At 24.9% G+C, this 15113-nt stretch overlaps 1 protein-coding gene across 1 annotated transcript in view; it reads left to right on the top strand.

The window, feature by feature from the left end:
* The window catches only part of Sdc (Syndecan), a 53919-nt gene that overhangs the window by 33780 nt on the left and 5026 nt on the right, over positions 1 to 15113 (top strand). Inside the window, exons 2-4 of the mRNA XM_074253304.1 lie at positions 12402 to 12582; positions 14191 to 14303; positions 14386 to 14572. Of these exons, the coding sequence (XP_074109405.1) occupies positions 12402 to 12582; positions 14191 to 14303; positions 14386 to 14572 (481 nt within the window). The remainder of the gene's footprint in view (positions 1 to 12401; positions 12583 to 14190; positions 14304 to 14385; positions 14573 to 15113) is intronic.

Raw genomic sequence — 15113 nt, 5'->3', positions numbered from 1 at the left:
CTAAATGAGAAATATAATTAAATTTTCGGCTGATAAAAATACCTTACTTTGGCAAATTTTGTTAATTTAGTTTAATTTATATCTATCAAGTAATTAACAAAGATATTTTATCATTTATCATTGTTGGCGCAATTTTGATTGACTTTGATAGATACCTTCTGTTTAAAATTTTTAATTTTAAAAGAACATGAAAATTTGTTGAGGGTCTAGCCGTGAGGGATTAGGATCTTGACAGGTCTTTTGAGTTATGTCATGTGATTGTTATCGATCAGATAGTGTCAAAAAAAAATTTTTATTACTATGTTAAAAATAAAAAACATACAGATTTTTATTAATTTTGAATTTTGCACAGAAATTAATGCACAAGATTTAATTGTTATTTGATATTACGAATAAACTAATTTTATAAACTCAAACTGAGGGGTTTTGATTCGCCCGATTGCCCTCTGGCGTTTTCGCTGGTAATTTAATTTTACCAAAATAGATGTTGGAAATGTATAGGCCCTAAACGGGATTACATAACATACTATTGTGTTATTGATAGTATTGTTATACTGTATAATATAGCAAGTAATGTTATCTGATATTGTTAATGATGTAGCCATGATATTCGATGAATTTATAATCTAAAAAAATTTTAGCCGACATGGTCATAATTTTAGACCAATTACAAGCTCTAATTTAACCAAGATTTAAATAAAAATTTTATTTAAATGCAATTTATCGTTAAATTATTTGCATAGAAGGGACGTATTTTTATAAGATAGAGTTTTAAAATTTTGCTGATGCTTACTTGTAGAATCGTATCTGGAAAATCTACAGATTGTATATGTATATGTCTATAGCAAACAACACGTGCGATAAATTGATACAAAAAGTGTTGGTCGATACACTATACACTGTTACAGAAAAAAAGCTGTAATAAAAAAAAAAAAAAAAAAAATGGTGCTGTAGATAGTCGCTTTGATATTCATGTCAAAAAATTAAATTGAATTTTAAATTTCCACTTTTTTCGGTTCGTCTGTTGGTACACACGATTAAATTTCAGCTCGAGAAGCTAAATTAACTTAAATCATTTTTACGTTCTATTGGAAAAGAATGATTATTCCAACGTTTGAGTTTTTCAATTAGTTCAATATTTACTTGATGAAAAATTCATTTGTTAAAAATTTAATTATTTTTTTACATAAAATAACCAATTAGCTTCACGAGAAAATAATTATCTCTATTAAATGTAATATTTACCATTAATAATCTGGGGATTAAAGATTGGGTTTATAAGAGATTTATAAATTTATAAAAAATTCTATGTAACCATCGGGAAAATTAAAATTTCATAACAGTATTATTTATTTATTATAATGCTTGTGTGTCATATTATCTATTACATCGCAGAAATATCAAATGATCTCGAATACTCTATTTTACAGTATTTTTTTTTTTTTATTATTTTAAAACTTGATTATGAGTTAATGTTGTCTGTTATACTGAGCATACAAAAAATTATAGACTTAAGGTAAAATCAGTAACATTATTAATTATGTGTCTAATTATTTAATTTATGAGAGGATTAAAATTTTTTTTAACGAAAGAATTTAATTTTTCTACGAAAGATAAATAAAAAAATCGTATAATTTAAAATGAATTTAAGCCATAATTAATAAATTGTTTGTTTAATAAAATTGGATCATCTTTAATTTTATTTAAATTCATCACTGATTAAAATATGTTTGATAAATATCAATGAAAAAAATTATTTCTTTTAAAATTATCATTATTATATTCCTTACGTAAATTTACAGACTTTTAAATTAATTTAAATAATTTTTTAAATAATTTGGAGCTAAATTTTGTAAAAACTTACTAAATTTATTAAATTATTCAACTTATTATCATTATTAAAAATAACAAAGTAGTAAAAATGATATAAAAAAAATTTAAAAACATACAAACACTGGAGAATAATTATGTAGATATAAAATAATTGTTCAAAGCGTAATTTAAAGTAGTAACGAGTATATGGGTGGTGAGAGTGTTAAAACCAAAGTCAGAGAATACGACTTTGGAGTCTCCTTTGGCGTTGATCGACGTCAGACGTTGTCAAGTAGAATGGCTGGCTATTATCTTGCTTGAGATTGAGCGAGCGAGACAACGTTTTGTGTGAGTTCAGCCAGAGCAGGTTAAGGGTGCACTCTCTAGATATGTATATATGTATATATGTATATATGTATATATGTATATATGTATATATATCCGAGGTGTAAATGTGTAGGTGTAGGTGTAGAACCCACTCGTACCCCTCAACTCTTATTATATAGAATACTATCGTTTGTGAAGATGTGCACCCAAGAGCTGAGATATAGATATAAATATAAATGTTGATATCAGTGTGAGAATAGTCATATATGTATATGTATATGGATATACATGTATGGAATGAAGGGGCAAAAGCGAGTAGAGCGGGCGGTGGCCCTTGTATTGATTCACTATCCCCTCTACCTAAACTACCCTCTGCAGGAGTGGTAAGTCACCCTCTCGTCCCTTTTCACTGGCGTAGAATCTAATGTTTCTTACCATTACATTAAACTCTCTTTTTACTCGCTTTGTTTTTTGACTCTTTTTTTTATTTTCTTTCACTGTTTCATACATTTTAAATTCTATTTAAATAAAAAAATTTATAAATATTTGATAGGACAAATTAATGTATAATTTTTATAACTTCAAAACCCTCAGGAAAGTTTAAAAATTTTTTAATATCATATTAAACTTTTTTATTTCATGAGGAAAATTATATTTATATTTGTGTTTATATTTTATTTAAGTTTGTCTGCTATACTGATTATTATTATTATTATTATTATTATTATTATTATTAACATTATTTCTATTGGTGGATGGGAATTTCAGTGAAATTGAAAATAAAACTTTCCTCGGAATGTTTAATAAGAGCCATAGCTCTAAGTCAAACATGTCAAGTGATGAAATTGCTAAAAGGCTTCAGAAATTTAATTGTCATTCAAATTCTGTTATTCCAATAAGCATTATGCTGATTGAGTTAGTCTTTATTTGTTGTTTGAAGATGATTATTTTGTTTGTGATGAGACAATTTTTTTTTTTGACACCTTTTACAAAGGAAAATATTGATCACTTGCAATTGATGTTGTGTTAAATTTTTTAAGCTTTGAATTTTTTGATGTATAAAAAGAAAATTAAATATTTGATAGTCCTAAAATAATTTTTATTTAAAAATTATAATATTGAAAATTTTTTAATTCCTTCAAATCTTATTCAATTGATTAATAAGAAAATATCACCAACGAAAAATCTTGTACTTAAAAAAAAAAATTGTTTACTTTTGAACTTTTGGAACAGAATTCAAAAATCACTATATTTCGTCTTTTTCAAAAAATTACTGATATTTTTATTGTTACAAAAATTAAAAAAAAAAATTTTAACTATCATTTAATTTCTCAATTAATAAAAATTTGAACATTTCCAAAAAGTTCAAATCTTTTTTTTAAATCTTTAAAATTAATTCAAAATATTTGTCACATTTTAATGATTTAGGGCAAATGTTTTTTTTTTATTAAATTATATAATTAATTAAAATTTTTATCTAATTCGACCAAATTTTACAAAAATTAAAAACCAATTTAACAATAAATCAAATAAATAGAAACAATTAACGTAATTACAGTAGATAAATAGAGATAAAATTCAATCTCTTTTAACGGCAGGAATAATTTAAAATTGCGGACAGCTTAATCTTCATAACTTAAACTTTTAGAGGAGTATTATTATTGATTTGCATATATAGATATCTCAATTTGTTGCGAATCATAAATATAGAGCTTACTATTCCCAGAAAGTATTTCACTTTTTATTTTTATTTATATTTCTATCGTTTTGATTTTGAGTATATTTATATTTATCGAATTTATTATCGTGATCCTTTTTCTAAATATTTATTACTATTTTTATTGAAATTTATTCACCGAGCGTTTTATCGTAAATTGTTAAAATTATTTTGCATTAACGTACGAACGAGTTGTAAGTTATTATAACAACAACTGTGTAATAATAAACAGTGAAAAGTTATAAAAATAACCGGGAGAGTGTTTTCAGTAGTTTAATAGTTCAGTAGTTTGGTAGTTGGACAGACTATAGGACATAAATATTTAAGATTCTATGACGGTGTAATATAAATCTTTAACTATTAAATTGACCCGCATATTTAACATCCCTCAACAATTCTGTTCAAGTCAATGTACCCCAATTGACATAGCCTGAGGTCAATATAGAATAGCTTACAGTAGGTAGTCAATTCGTTTGCTTGACAATATCTAGATTGAATGTTCAAGTGCCCACAAGACATTTCTCAAATAAGACAAACTAACCGCCACATTGAGATGTACCCACACATTTATTTGCTTCAATTAAAACTCTGCACCAATTTTCATCCTCAATCATAAATAATGATAATAATTTGATAATTTAACACAAGCCCCTGAAATTATTTAATATCAGTACAAGAACCATTCTCATCTTGAGCAGGCAATCCTACTGATGAATCACTGCTTTAGATGTCTTATGTTATACTTAATAATTTAGTGAAATTTAAAATTCAAAATCTGTAGAGTAACAAGAAGGGTAAAAATTCCTTAAGTAATTATTTATGAATAATATTCTAGGTACATAATAAGTAATAAAAATATTAAGATCCAGAAAATTTCAAACTCTCATTTAAATCAATTTTTGTTAATTAAATTCTTGACTCAAAAAAATTGTCAAGTGCCTAAAGGAAGACCGAAGTTGTGTTGGCTGAAGTAAAAAATTTTCTTGAAATTCTATTCTTGGTGAAAGTAATTTTTTTTTAATTCAAATTATCATAAATACTTGATACAATAAATTTTTATATTTGATCAGGATTTGAGGATACTTTAGGGAAGCAGTGCCATCTACTTTAGCTGAGAAAAAAATTTTTTCACCTTGAGAAAATTTTTCTTTTGAATATTTGATACCCATTTTATATTATTTTAGCGTGCAATTATACAAATTGAATGAAAAAAAATGATTCAATATTATTTAATCTTTCCATTTGACATGTTAATCAATAAAAATATTAATGAAAATTTACTTCTATCGAGATATTTAATTTTTTGGAGCAAGAGGCTGAATTTTCTCAAAACAAAAATATTTTCTTGACTTAAACAAATTTTCTTGGATCAAGATACGTATTTCTTAAAACAAGATAATTGATTTTGTTAGAATAAGTGAAATATTAAAAAAAATCTCATTATTTATTTCCAGTTTTATTAAATCGATGACAGCTATATTATTCAAAAACTTAACTAAATAATGTAAATCAGGTTATTTTAAAGTAATCGGTACCAGTTACTGTAACTTAAATGATATGATATACCATTAACCATAATAATACACACCCTATAAATAAATTTGGTTATCATACTGTCTGGAGTCGTACTGTCATTTAATCAATTATCATTAAAACTGAAAATATTTTATCTATTAATTCTTCGGCTTTTCCCTCAGAACTTGTCAAACCATTTTGAAACAATTAACATCTGCAAGACATTCAAATTTAAATTTAGCATATATTTAACATTGCTAATTGTACTCTACTCGAAATTGGGGTTAATTTAATTTTCTATATAATTTACAAGCTTCATAAAGATCGTTAAAGTCTTCTACAATGATAAAACATATTCCATTAGTAAAATTATTTTGACATTATTATTGCATATCTTAAAATTGAAGAGAGCTTTATTGCTTTTTTTTATTCATATTAACTTAAATTTGATCGTAATTTAAACATAATTTTAACCAAATTATATTTAATTTTTAACATAATTTAATTTTAATATAATTTAAACCAATAATTTAATTAAACAAAATTTACTTCAATTTTTAATTAAACAGAAAACCTAGATTTTTTGGCTTAAAAAATAATAAGTTTTAATTATAAATTCGTTCTTTTCTATTATAATTTCTTTGAATCAAGCATAAAAATTAATCGGTTTATTTATTATTCACATTAATCAATATAATCAATGAGATTTAATTTAATTATTTGATTATTCTATTTCATACATTACAATGATAAAAAAATTAAATTGACACTTATTCAATTATGAAATAATAAATTTATAAAAAATGAGAAAAAAATATATAATAGCTTTACTACAATCCCTTTAAAAAATTTGACAATCAATGGATTATTTCACAAGATAAATTCCATTAACTAAAAAAGGTACAATAGTAAAAATAGTTGCCGAAAAAAATTTTTCAATCATAAAGCACTCTCTGATGCTTCGAATCATGAGCGATGCAAAGTTTTTTTTTTTAATAAAAAACAAACCAATTTCAACGGAGTTGAAGATTGACAGGAAATTTATAAAATCGAACAGTAGTTTTCTTCTAATCCGTCGCAATATTAGTTTATAAGAATGGGATTTATTGGGATTTCTTGATAAATGAAAAAGCAATTAGACCTAATTCTTTTAACATTGGCTTTAGATTAACCTACATTAAAATCCTATTGAAAGATATTTAAAAATCTTTTGATCAAAATGAATTTAAAAACGAGCTTAACTTTATTGTCTTCATCAAATAATTGAAATTCCAAATGTACCTTGATATTTTTATCCATCTAAGTGCATTATATCAAGTCTAAGAGTGAGCAAAACCCACTAGAATCTGCTCTAATAATTTTTTCCCTATAACTCACGAATTAATTGAGGGTTCTGCGTTATTTATTAAACTACTTTTCATGTCATACCGCAATAACATATAAGTCATAGTCATGCTGCTTAACCCTTGAATTATAGATGCTTTATAAAGAAATTGTGCTTGAGCCCACACTCGTTATTTTATTCAAGTAAAAAAATTTAATGCTCACATAAAAATTGTCCCTAGAATTTTAAATAACTGGAATTATTTATTTGTAATTGTAACTCTTAATTGGTTTGCTATTTTTGAATGATCTTCAGAATACTTGTTCTTGGGCGTTGCATCCATCCTCATGCTCTATTATATTACTTGTTTTTGTGAGTAAAGAGGTAAAAAAAAATCAAAACAAACTAACAAATTAGCATTTAAATCAATTCATTTTAACGGCTAACTCTTCGAGAGCAAAATTAAACTTAAAGAATAATCATCAAAAATTTGCATGAATATTTTCATCGTAATTTTATTTACCACGCTTAAAAAGTTTAAACGATTTGTTTAGTGACTTTTTGCCTTCGTATAATAATAATTTTGTGATTAACAGTCAAATCAATAGCCTTTAATTTATTTACTTGAGAAATAATAATAATCATTTTATTATAATCACAAAATGTTATTAAGAAAAAAATAAAAAAGCATTAGCGTAGAAAAAAAATATCGAAGCTTTATTAAGGCCAAGTATTGCTTTTTATCCCCGACTCGTGTGTTGTTTCAGCTCTTAAAAATACTTGAGGGCTTGAATAAGAAGGGTTATAAAACTTTAAAAAAAAAAAAAAAAAAAACAACAAATTTACAATAGTTATAGACTGAAAAAAAATTGAGTGCTAAAAAAAAATTATCTCTTGGTTTACCAACAAATACGTATACATATATGGATAAGTAATATGCACTGTATGCGTCAATAGACATAAAATAAAAAATCAAAATATAGTGTAGCTATAATATATATTCATATGTGTGAATATAAATTAAAAATTTTGTATTTATACAGACTAAAATTTTTTACGACTTGTATGTGAATGAGTTAGACTTTTAACGACTTACATTTAAAGTATGTATACATACGGGCGCTTTTAGTGTTAGTATTACAATATTTAAATTTTAATTGACTGAAATATTTTACACAGCTTTAATAATCAACTCTACATTTATAACTTCTAACTAACTCCTTTTGTTCGTTAAGAAACTTGGAAGACAATTTATCAAAAGATACTGTTATAAATGTATGTATAAAAGGGATAATAAGATACAAAGCCACTCAGTTTTAAAATCGAGTTTTATTATGATTTTATGCATAAAACCTTTAATATATTTTTATTAAACTAAAGAAAGCATTTTTAATAATAATAATAATAATAATAATAATTTTGACTTTCTTGTCTTCGGTTTCTTTCATTTTCGTTAGGTCTATTTGTTTACGATCGAGGACAGCTGACTTCAACTCCTTGAACTGCTCCTGGAGTTCAGCTTCCCAGCGCCTCCACTCAAGCTTCCTCTTCCTCTTATCTCCTATAGCTGGCTCTCTGGAAAATATTTTTTGTCTCAAAACAACATTTATTTCAGAAAAAATAAATTTAAGAAAATTAATACAATGTTAAGATAAAATAAAAGAAAGCAGGTAAAGTCACAAGAAATATAAATTTCAATCCAAATATGCCTTATAAATGTGCAAAATCAATTTAAAATTTACACCAGCGAAAAGAGAAGTAGTGAATCGGATAGTAATTCTTGATTCAAATCAATTACGATTGACTGATTCTATTCAAATGGAAGGATTTCATGTGCTAAACTGTTAGATAGTACTTTAGTTCAATTAATTCAGCAAATAAAATCAAATGTCCATTTTCATTTATTCTAATGTATATTTTATGATTTTATTAGATAAAAAATTTATTTGAGCGAGATGGATGGATTAAAAATTAGAAAAAAAATTTATTACGTACATTTATAATGCCTTTAAGCAAGCTAGAGTCAAAGTTCTTCTGAATATTTAAATATCTAGTGAGTCATTGTCTATTAAATTATAAATTAGTAATTATCTCTTTTGTCAATATTCACGAATAATTAAAATTTAAGTTCCAGCTAATGTTGCGAATATTATTATTATTATTATTATTATTATTATTATTATTATAAAAAATTGTCATTAAAAAAAATGCTATTTTTTTTTAATTATTTCTACAAAATCTAGTTTTTATTATTATATTTTTTTTTTTATACATTTACAAATTAATTAACCAAATAATTGTACCGACCTTTTCCTCAGCCAATTAGGTATATATTACAAACTAACCCAAAGCTAAAAAAAACATCCCTTGATAAAGTTTCGATAAGTGAGCAGAAAATATTAAAACTAACAAAAAAAGGTGTAAAAAAAATTTTTTCCATTGCTAATTTTTCGTTTCCTTTTTTTGAGATTGATTGGCATGGAAATAAAAATAAATAGGTTGCGCCCGGATTTCCGACGCCCCTGCAGGAGCTCCTGGACGAATGGAACAACAGAGTAGGGGTTGAAAAACCGAGCAAATGTGCTGCTGCCTCGCGGCTAAAGCTCGTACTAGTCGCGTATAGTTACCCCTTGGCCTAAAAGCGCGTAACATCTTGTAAGATATTTCTCACGTTTGTTTTATTTGTTGTTCTCAAAGTCAATCAAACGTCAAGTACTTCTAACTCTCATTAGCCAGTGCCCGAACCTGCAAATATCTTCAGTTTATTTATTGCGACTGACAACGAGTTAATCCTGCTCTAGATTTTAAGAACTGAACTCCATATGTGTTGACAGAGGTAAGACACCTCGCAATTCAATCTAAAATTATAAATTATTTAATTTATCTAAAACTTATTAATTTCGAATTTTTATTCTTCATCAATCTTTAATTTTGTGATTTAATTTTTTTTTTTGCAAAAAAATTAGAAATTTATTGGTAAAATTTAAATTACAAAATTGGGGCATCAGAAAAACTTAAAAAAATATCCAGATCAAATATATAAATTGTATTATTGTTTTATGAGGTCAATATATACGCAAGCGCTTTTACAAAAATCGTGCTAATTTTATCCATGATATTTAATCTCAAGTCTTAGATGCGAAAATCAATATTAACATTTAGCAAAATAATTATTTATCAGTGTAATAACAGTTTACAATTACCCGTGTTGAGATCAACATCATTTGCATGCTCTCTATTTTTTTGTGGCTATTACCACTTACCACATCCTCATTGCGCAATTTTCTCTATTTTTACTCTGTTTACACTGGTGTAATTTAACGTCAACGGTAATTATCGCCAGATTTTATTTTGTAATTAGAATTAGTCTCATTTTCTGAGCTGGGAAATTTTTTTTTATTTTATAATTATAATCACAGTTGAATTGTAATAAAAAAAAATTTAATTATCATAAATTCTGATTTTATTGTTATAAATTATAAGCAACAAAAAAAAATAAGAGTTTCAATTTATGTGAAAAATGAGAGTTGAATTGTTACACAAAAAGACTCTGCGATAGTGAAACAATTTTTTTTATTTATTGACCTGAGCGGTTTATAGGGAAAAACTTTTGTTTCAATATAATGATTAATGATAATAGTTATCATTTTACTTTCATCGTAAATTAATGCAGTAATTAATGGGTTTTAGTATTAAGAACGATTATTCATTCAATTGAGAAAATTATTGCCATAATTTTAAAATGTTTTATTCCTATCTACTTTATTTATTTATTTAACAATTTAAATCCTGAAGCCAAAGCTCCCTAAGAGCTTTACACTAGTTATTATTATTGTTAAAATTAAACAAATAATCTTAACATTAATGTACTCCACAAGGCGAAGAAGTATTTAATATTAATGAAGAGTATTACAAAATAATAATAATAATAATTAAAAATCATATTGTGAACTTTATGAGGTATTTTTATTCGACAAACTAATATGACCATGTAAAAATTGCTTGGATTTATTTAGAAATAATTTATAAGTTGAAAAAATTGAAAAAAAAATTTACTTAAATAAATTAAATGAACTTTTTTATTTATGACTTTATTTAAATTTCAAGCTTATTGGAAATCATTAGAAATAAATTTTTATTCTATAGTTAGATTTTTTATGAAAGTTTTTTTTTTCAGTTTTGTCAATTGTAATTAATTTAAAAATTTTTTAGTCTGTAATTAAAAACTGGAAGTCAGACATCAATATTTTATCTAATTTTTATTCAATCGAAAGAAGAACAATATTTACTGTGAATTTTTTTTTGCCTGACGATCCTGTTTTTTTTTTTTTTTTGTTTTAATATAAATAAAATGAATAAAAGATATTATTAAAAATGAGACGCTAAATTTAAAAGATGTATCTTTTCATTTTTTGTTCTAATTATTTTATTTTTTTTAAATGCACACTGAAAGAAATTCTAATCTAAATTTTTTTTTTTGATAATTTATAAAATACTTCATAAAAAAAAAAATAGACAAAAAATATTCTGTAACAATTACTACAATTAGTATGTAGTCAATAAAATTTTAAAAATTATATAAAAATTTAAATACGACAATAAAATCTAAATAGTTTGATAATATTATGAACAATAAATAAAAATAGAATTTTAGGTCAAACTGTATAAGATTTAAATATTTTTATTGCTTGACTAGCAAAGTTGCCAAGAGAGTTCTTATCCATATTGCATTGTTTTCTATGTCATATACTCAATTGCTGGAGAATTACGGTGAGGAAATACGGTATGCAGTATACACTTGCTTGGATGTTTCCTATTATGGACCATACCTCTACATATATATAGACTAACACATACATCGATGTTTCATTATCATTGTACTACTTGTACCTAAGGTACATACGAGCTTGGCATTGTGTTTTAACACGGTGTGCCAATATCCTCAGTGCCTTAACAAATTGCCATTTTTACACCCGTATCATAAAAAATAACATGAATTACCTATAAACTCTCAACCTTACGCTTAAACTTGTTCCACTGTCATTAAACTTTTATTCTAACTCCAATTTTATATTTTTAATCTAGTAAAATGGATTGAAAAATTACTGAGATATATGGCAGACAAAATTTTTTATTTTCCATTAATTGGATTTAGTTTTGCAAGTGGCTGATCAATTTTCTTGATAACGTTTTAATGACAATTGTCTGATGCATTAAAGGTTTCTTCTTTTTATAGGATACTTATGCTAGGTTTGACAACCTGTAACTCTATCAATTATTTATATTTGGATTCTACTTTTATGTTGAGAATTTTTTTAAAGATACAGAAAATCAATATCAACAATTTAAAAATTTTTTTAAAAATTGTTATTTTATAAATTTTGAAAAAAAAATCGTCAAATAAAAAAAATTTGTCATTTGTCATTTTTTCAAGACTATTTTTTATTATCTCAATTCTTTTTTTCACAGAAAAATTATAGAGACAATTGGATAATAATAAAATTAGCCGACGTTTATAATTTTTTTTTTTTTTATACATTGAATTTTAACAAAAAAAAATTTTTTTATTATTTTCTAATAATTTTTTCAATAAAAGAAATTCTAAAAATTTTTAAATATCAGTTAACTTAATTTTCATTCAATTAGTTAAAAAGCATTCAACTGTTGTGAACATAAACTAAAGAAAAAAAATTTTTAAATTTGCAGAAAGACACAAGCGGCAAAGAACGGTCGATAGGAAGCAGCACACCATACAATTCATCCCCTGACGACCTTTACCTCGACGACGACGCCTTGGAAGGATCTGGTCGCGGTGAAGTAAGAGACGATTTAGAAGCCTCAGGAAGTGGATTTGGTCCTGACGATGAAGATGGAGATGGTTCATCACGTACGTATTCTCTAATTTCTTTTGATTTTTTTTTCCCAATCCAATCTCTGCTCTAGTCGATATTTTCTAACCGACTGCCCCATTCACCAATTACAGCAAGTTCAACAAATATACTTACACTGCTGTTATTGATTCTGCAATAAATATGTAATTGGTTGATTTGATGAAGAAATAAATAACTAACTGGGTGAACTTAGAGCAATCGATGAAACAATTGATAATTATTGATATCTTGAAAACTATTTGCATTTTTAAAGATATAAGCTCATCCCGACATTACACTCATCGAGATCTTTCATTTGAGTACCCACATGTATTTTTGATATATTTTTCATATATACATATATATAATATTTATAAATATATGAAAAATTGATGTGGGTACTCAAATGAAAGCTCTCGATGAGTGTAACATCGGAATGAGCTTATATCTTTGAAAACGTCAATAATTAAGAAAGTACAGTGCAATGTAACAAAAGTCATTATTTAATAAAGTAAAAAAAAATTTTTTTTTTTCTTCACAAGTCACGGTAGTCACATAGTAACTACAAGGTTGCTAGTTGATTATTAACCAGACAATGACAGTATATAATAAATAACAAAAGTATCGTGGGAATTCGCAAAAATGAAGTTGACAAAATGATAAATTAAAAATATATAAATAAATTTTTTGTTTTATTACATCGAAACAAAATAAATAAATCACATAGTGTCAGCATTCAATATTTCATATCAATATCAATACCTACATATCTTTCTATACTATCTATCTTTATATCCATGCTCCATGTTTCATGTCCCATAGGCCTCTCCACTAACTCACAGTTATCGGAAATTCATTTTGCTGTTTTGTTTTCATATAAAGTATATATATATATATATATATATATATATATATATATATATATATATATATATATATATATATATCCATAAATAAACAATAAATACATACATATACATACGCATACACATATACATACACATATACATACACATATACATATACATATCGACACTTGTAAATCCAATGACAATCAAATATTACTTTGATGGACGTATTCGTATCATATCACTTCCATTTCATGTTTATTATATTACTTTAATCTCCCTTCATATTTTGATACTTCGTAGATCCATCGATGTTGATCTATGTTTATTTAATATCAATATTATATACTCCATATATTATTTTAGTAACTTCTTTTATTTTTAATTAAATTCATTATCTATTTGTTATTTTAGCAAAATAATATTTTATAATTTTTTAATTTATTTTATTTATATTTTAATTGTTAGTTTTAGAAAAAAAAATTTTTTTTAGTGAATGAAAATTGAACTCAAAATTTTCAATAAAAAATTTTTGATTATTAGAAAAAAATTAAACATGATAGTTTCAGTAAAAAAAAAAAAAAATAATTATATCAATGTTTATTTATTTATTTATCTTCAGCTACAAGCATAATAAATATAGAATATAAATTTCAAGACTATTTTTTAATTTATTTTAAGATTTTTTTAAAATGATTTTTAAATTATTTTAAGATAATTTTTTTTATGCGTGTGAAGTTAATAATAATAATAATAATAATAATTTTTTTTTTTTAGATAATCCGTTCCGAGAACATGACACTAATAAACTAGACACCCCTCCAAAACCAGATAAATCGGACCGTCCAGTTTACGTTGAAGACGTGCAAAGTCCAGGAAAAGATTCTGAGGTAATGTTACTTTTTATTTTTAACATTCTTAATTAAGTATTGAAGAATCGATGATGACTAATAAAAACTGTATTTTTAAAAGGACCTTGCGCCACCGAAGATCAACAAAGAAAATAACAATAACGACGTAAACGTCAGCGACAAAGTCGACCGTGAAGAAGATTCAGATCAAGACGAAGACACTGAAGACACTCACGAAGTGTTAATAATGAATCCCAAGCACGAAGATCGTACTAGTTCATTCTTTGCGCAGCCAGGTGTACTTGCTGGTAACTATTATACAACAATATATAATAATAATGATAATAATAATTTGGGTTTCGGTTAAATTTTACGAATAATAATTATTTATTTATTATTCGCTCTTTAAAAACTAAGTTAGTCAGATTAGACAATTTATTTCATCTTAAAATAAATATTGTTTAATATTTAATGAATATAAATTCAACAAATTAATATTCATAAGGTATAAAATCGATTTAAAATTATAAAATATTCATTTATATTAATATCCCCGAGATGAAATATTTTTTAACATTCTAATTATTTAATTTTATTTATAAATCAGTCGCTTGATTAAAGACCGCTAGAAATTTATATATTTTTAGTTCCTGATCGTATAAATTAACTGACAAAAAAATAATTAAGCTTTATAAAAATATTCTAACAGTGATTTAATCGTTCCATAAATATTACGTCTAGAAATTTTCGGTATTTTTATGATTTAGATTTTATTATTATCAAAAATACTCAGCTTAAATATTGACGAAAATTTGATTTTATTATTGTTGTAATTATTGATTGTAACTA

Source organism: Cotesia typhae, unplaced genomic scaffold (genome assembly GCF_013202065.1).
Source record: "Cotesia typhae breed Kobodo isofemale line unplaced genomic scaffold, CoteBio_Ctyphae scaffold_13, whole genome shotgun sequence".
Lineage (NCBI taxonomy): Eukaryota > Metazoa > Arthropoda > Insecta > Hymenoptera > Braconidae > Cotesia > Cotesia typhae.
This window is presented reverse-complemented; position numbering and strand designations above follow the sequence as displayed.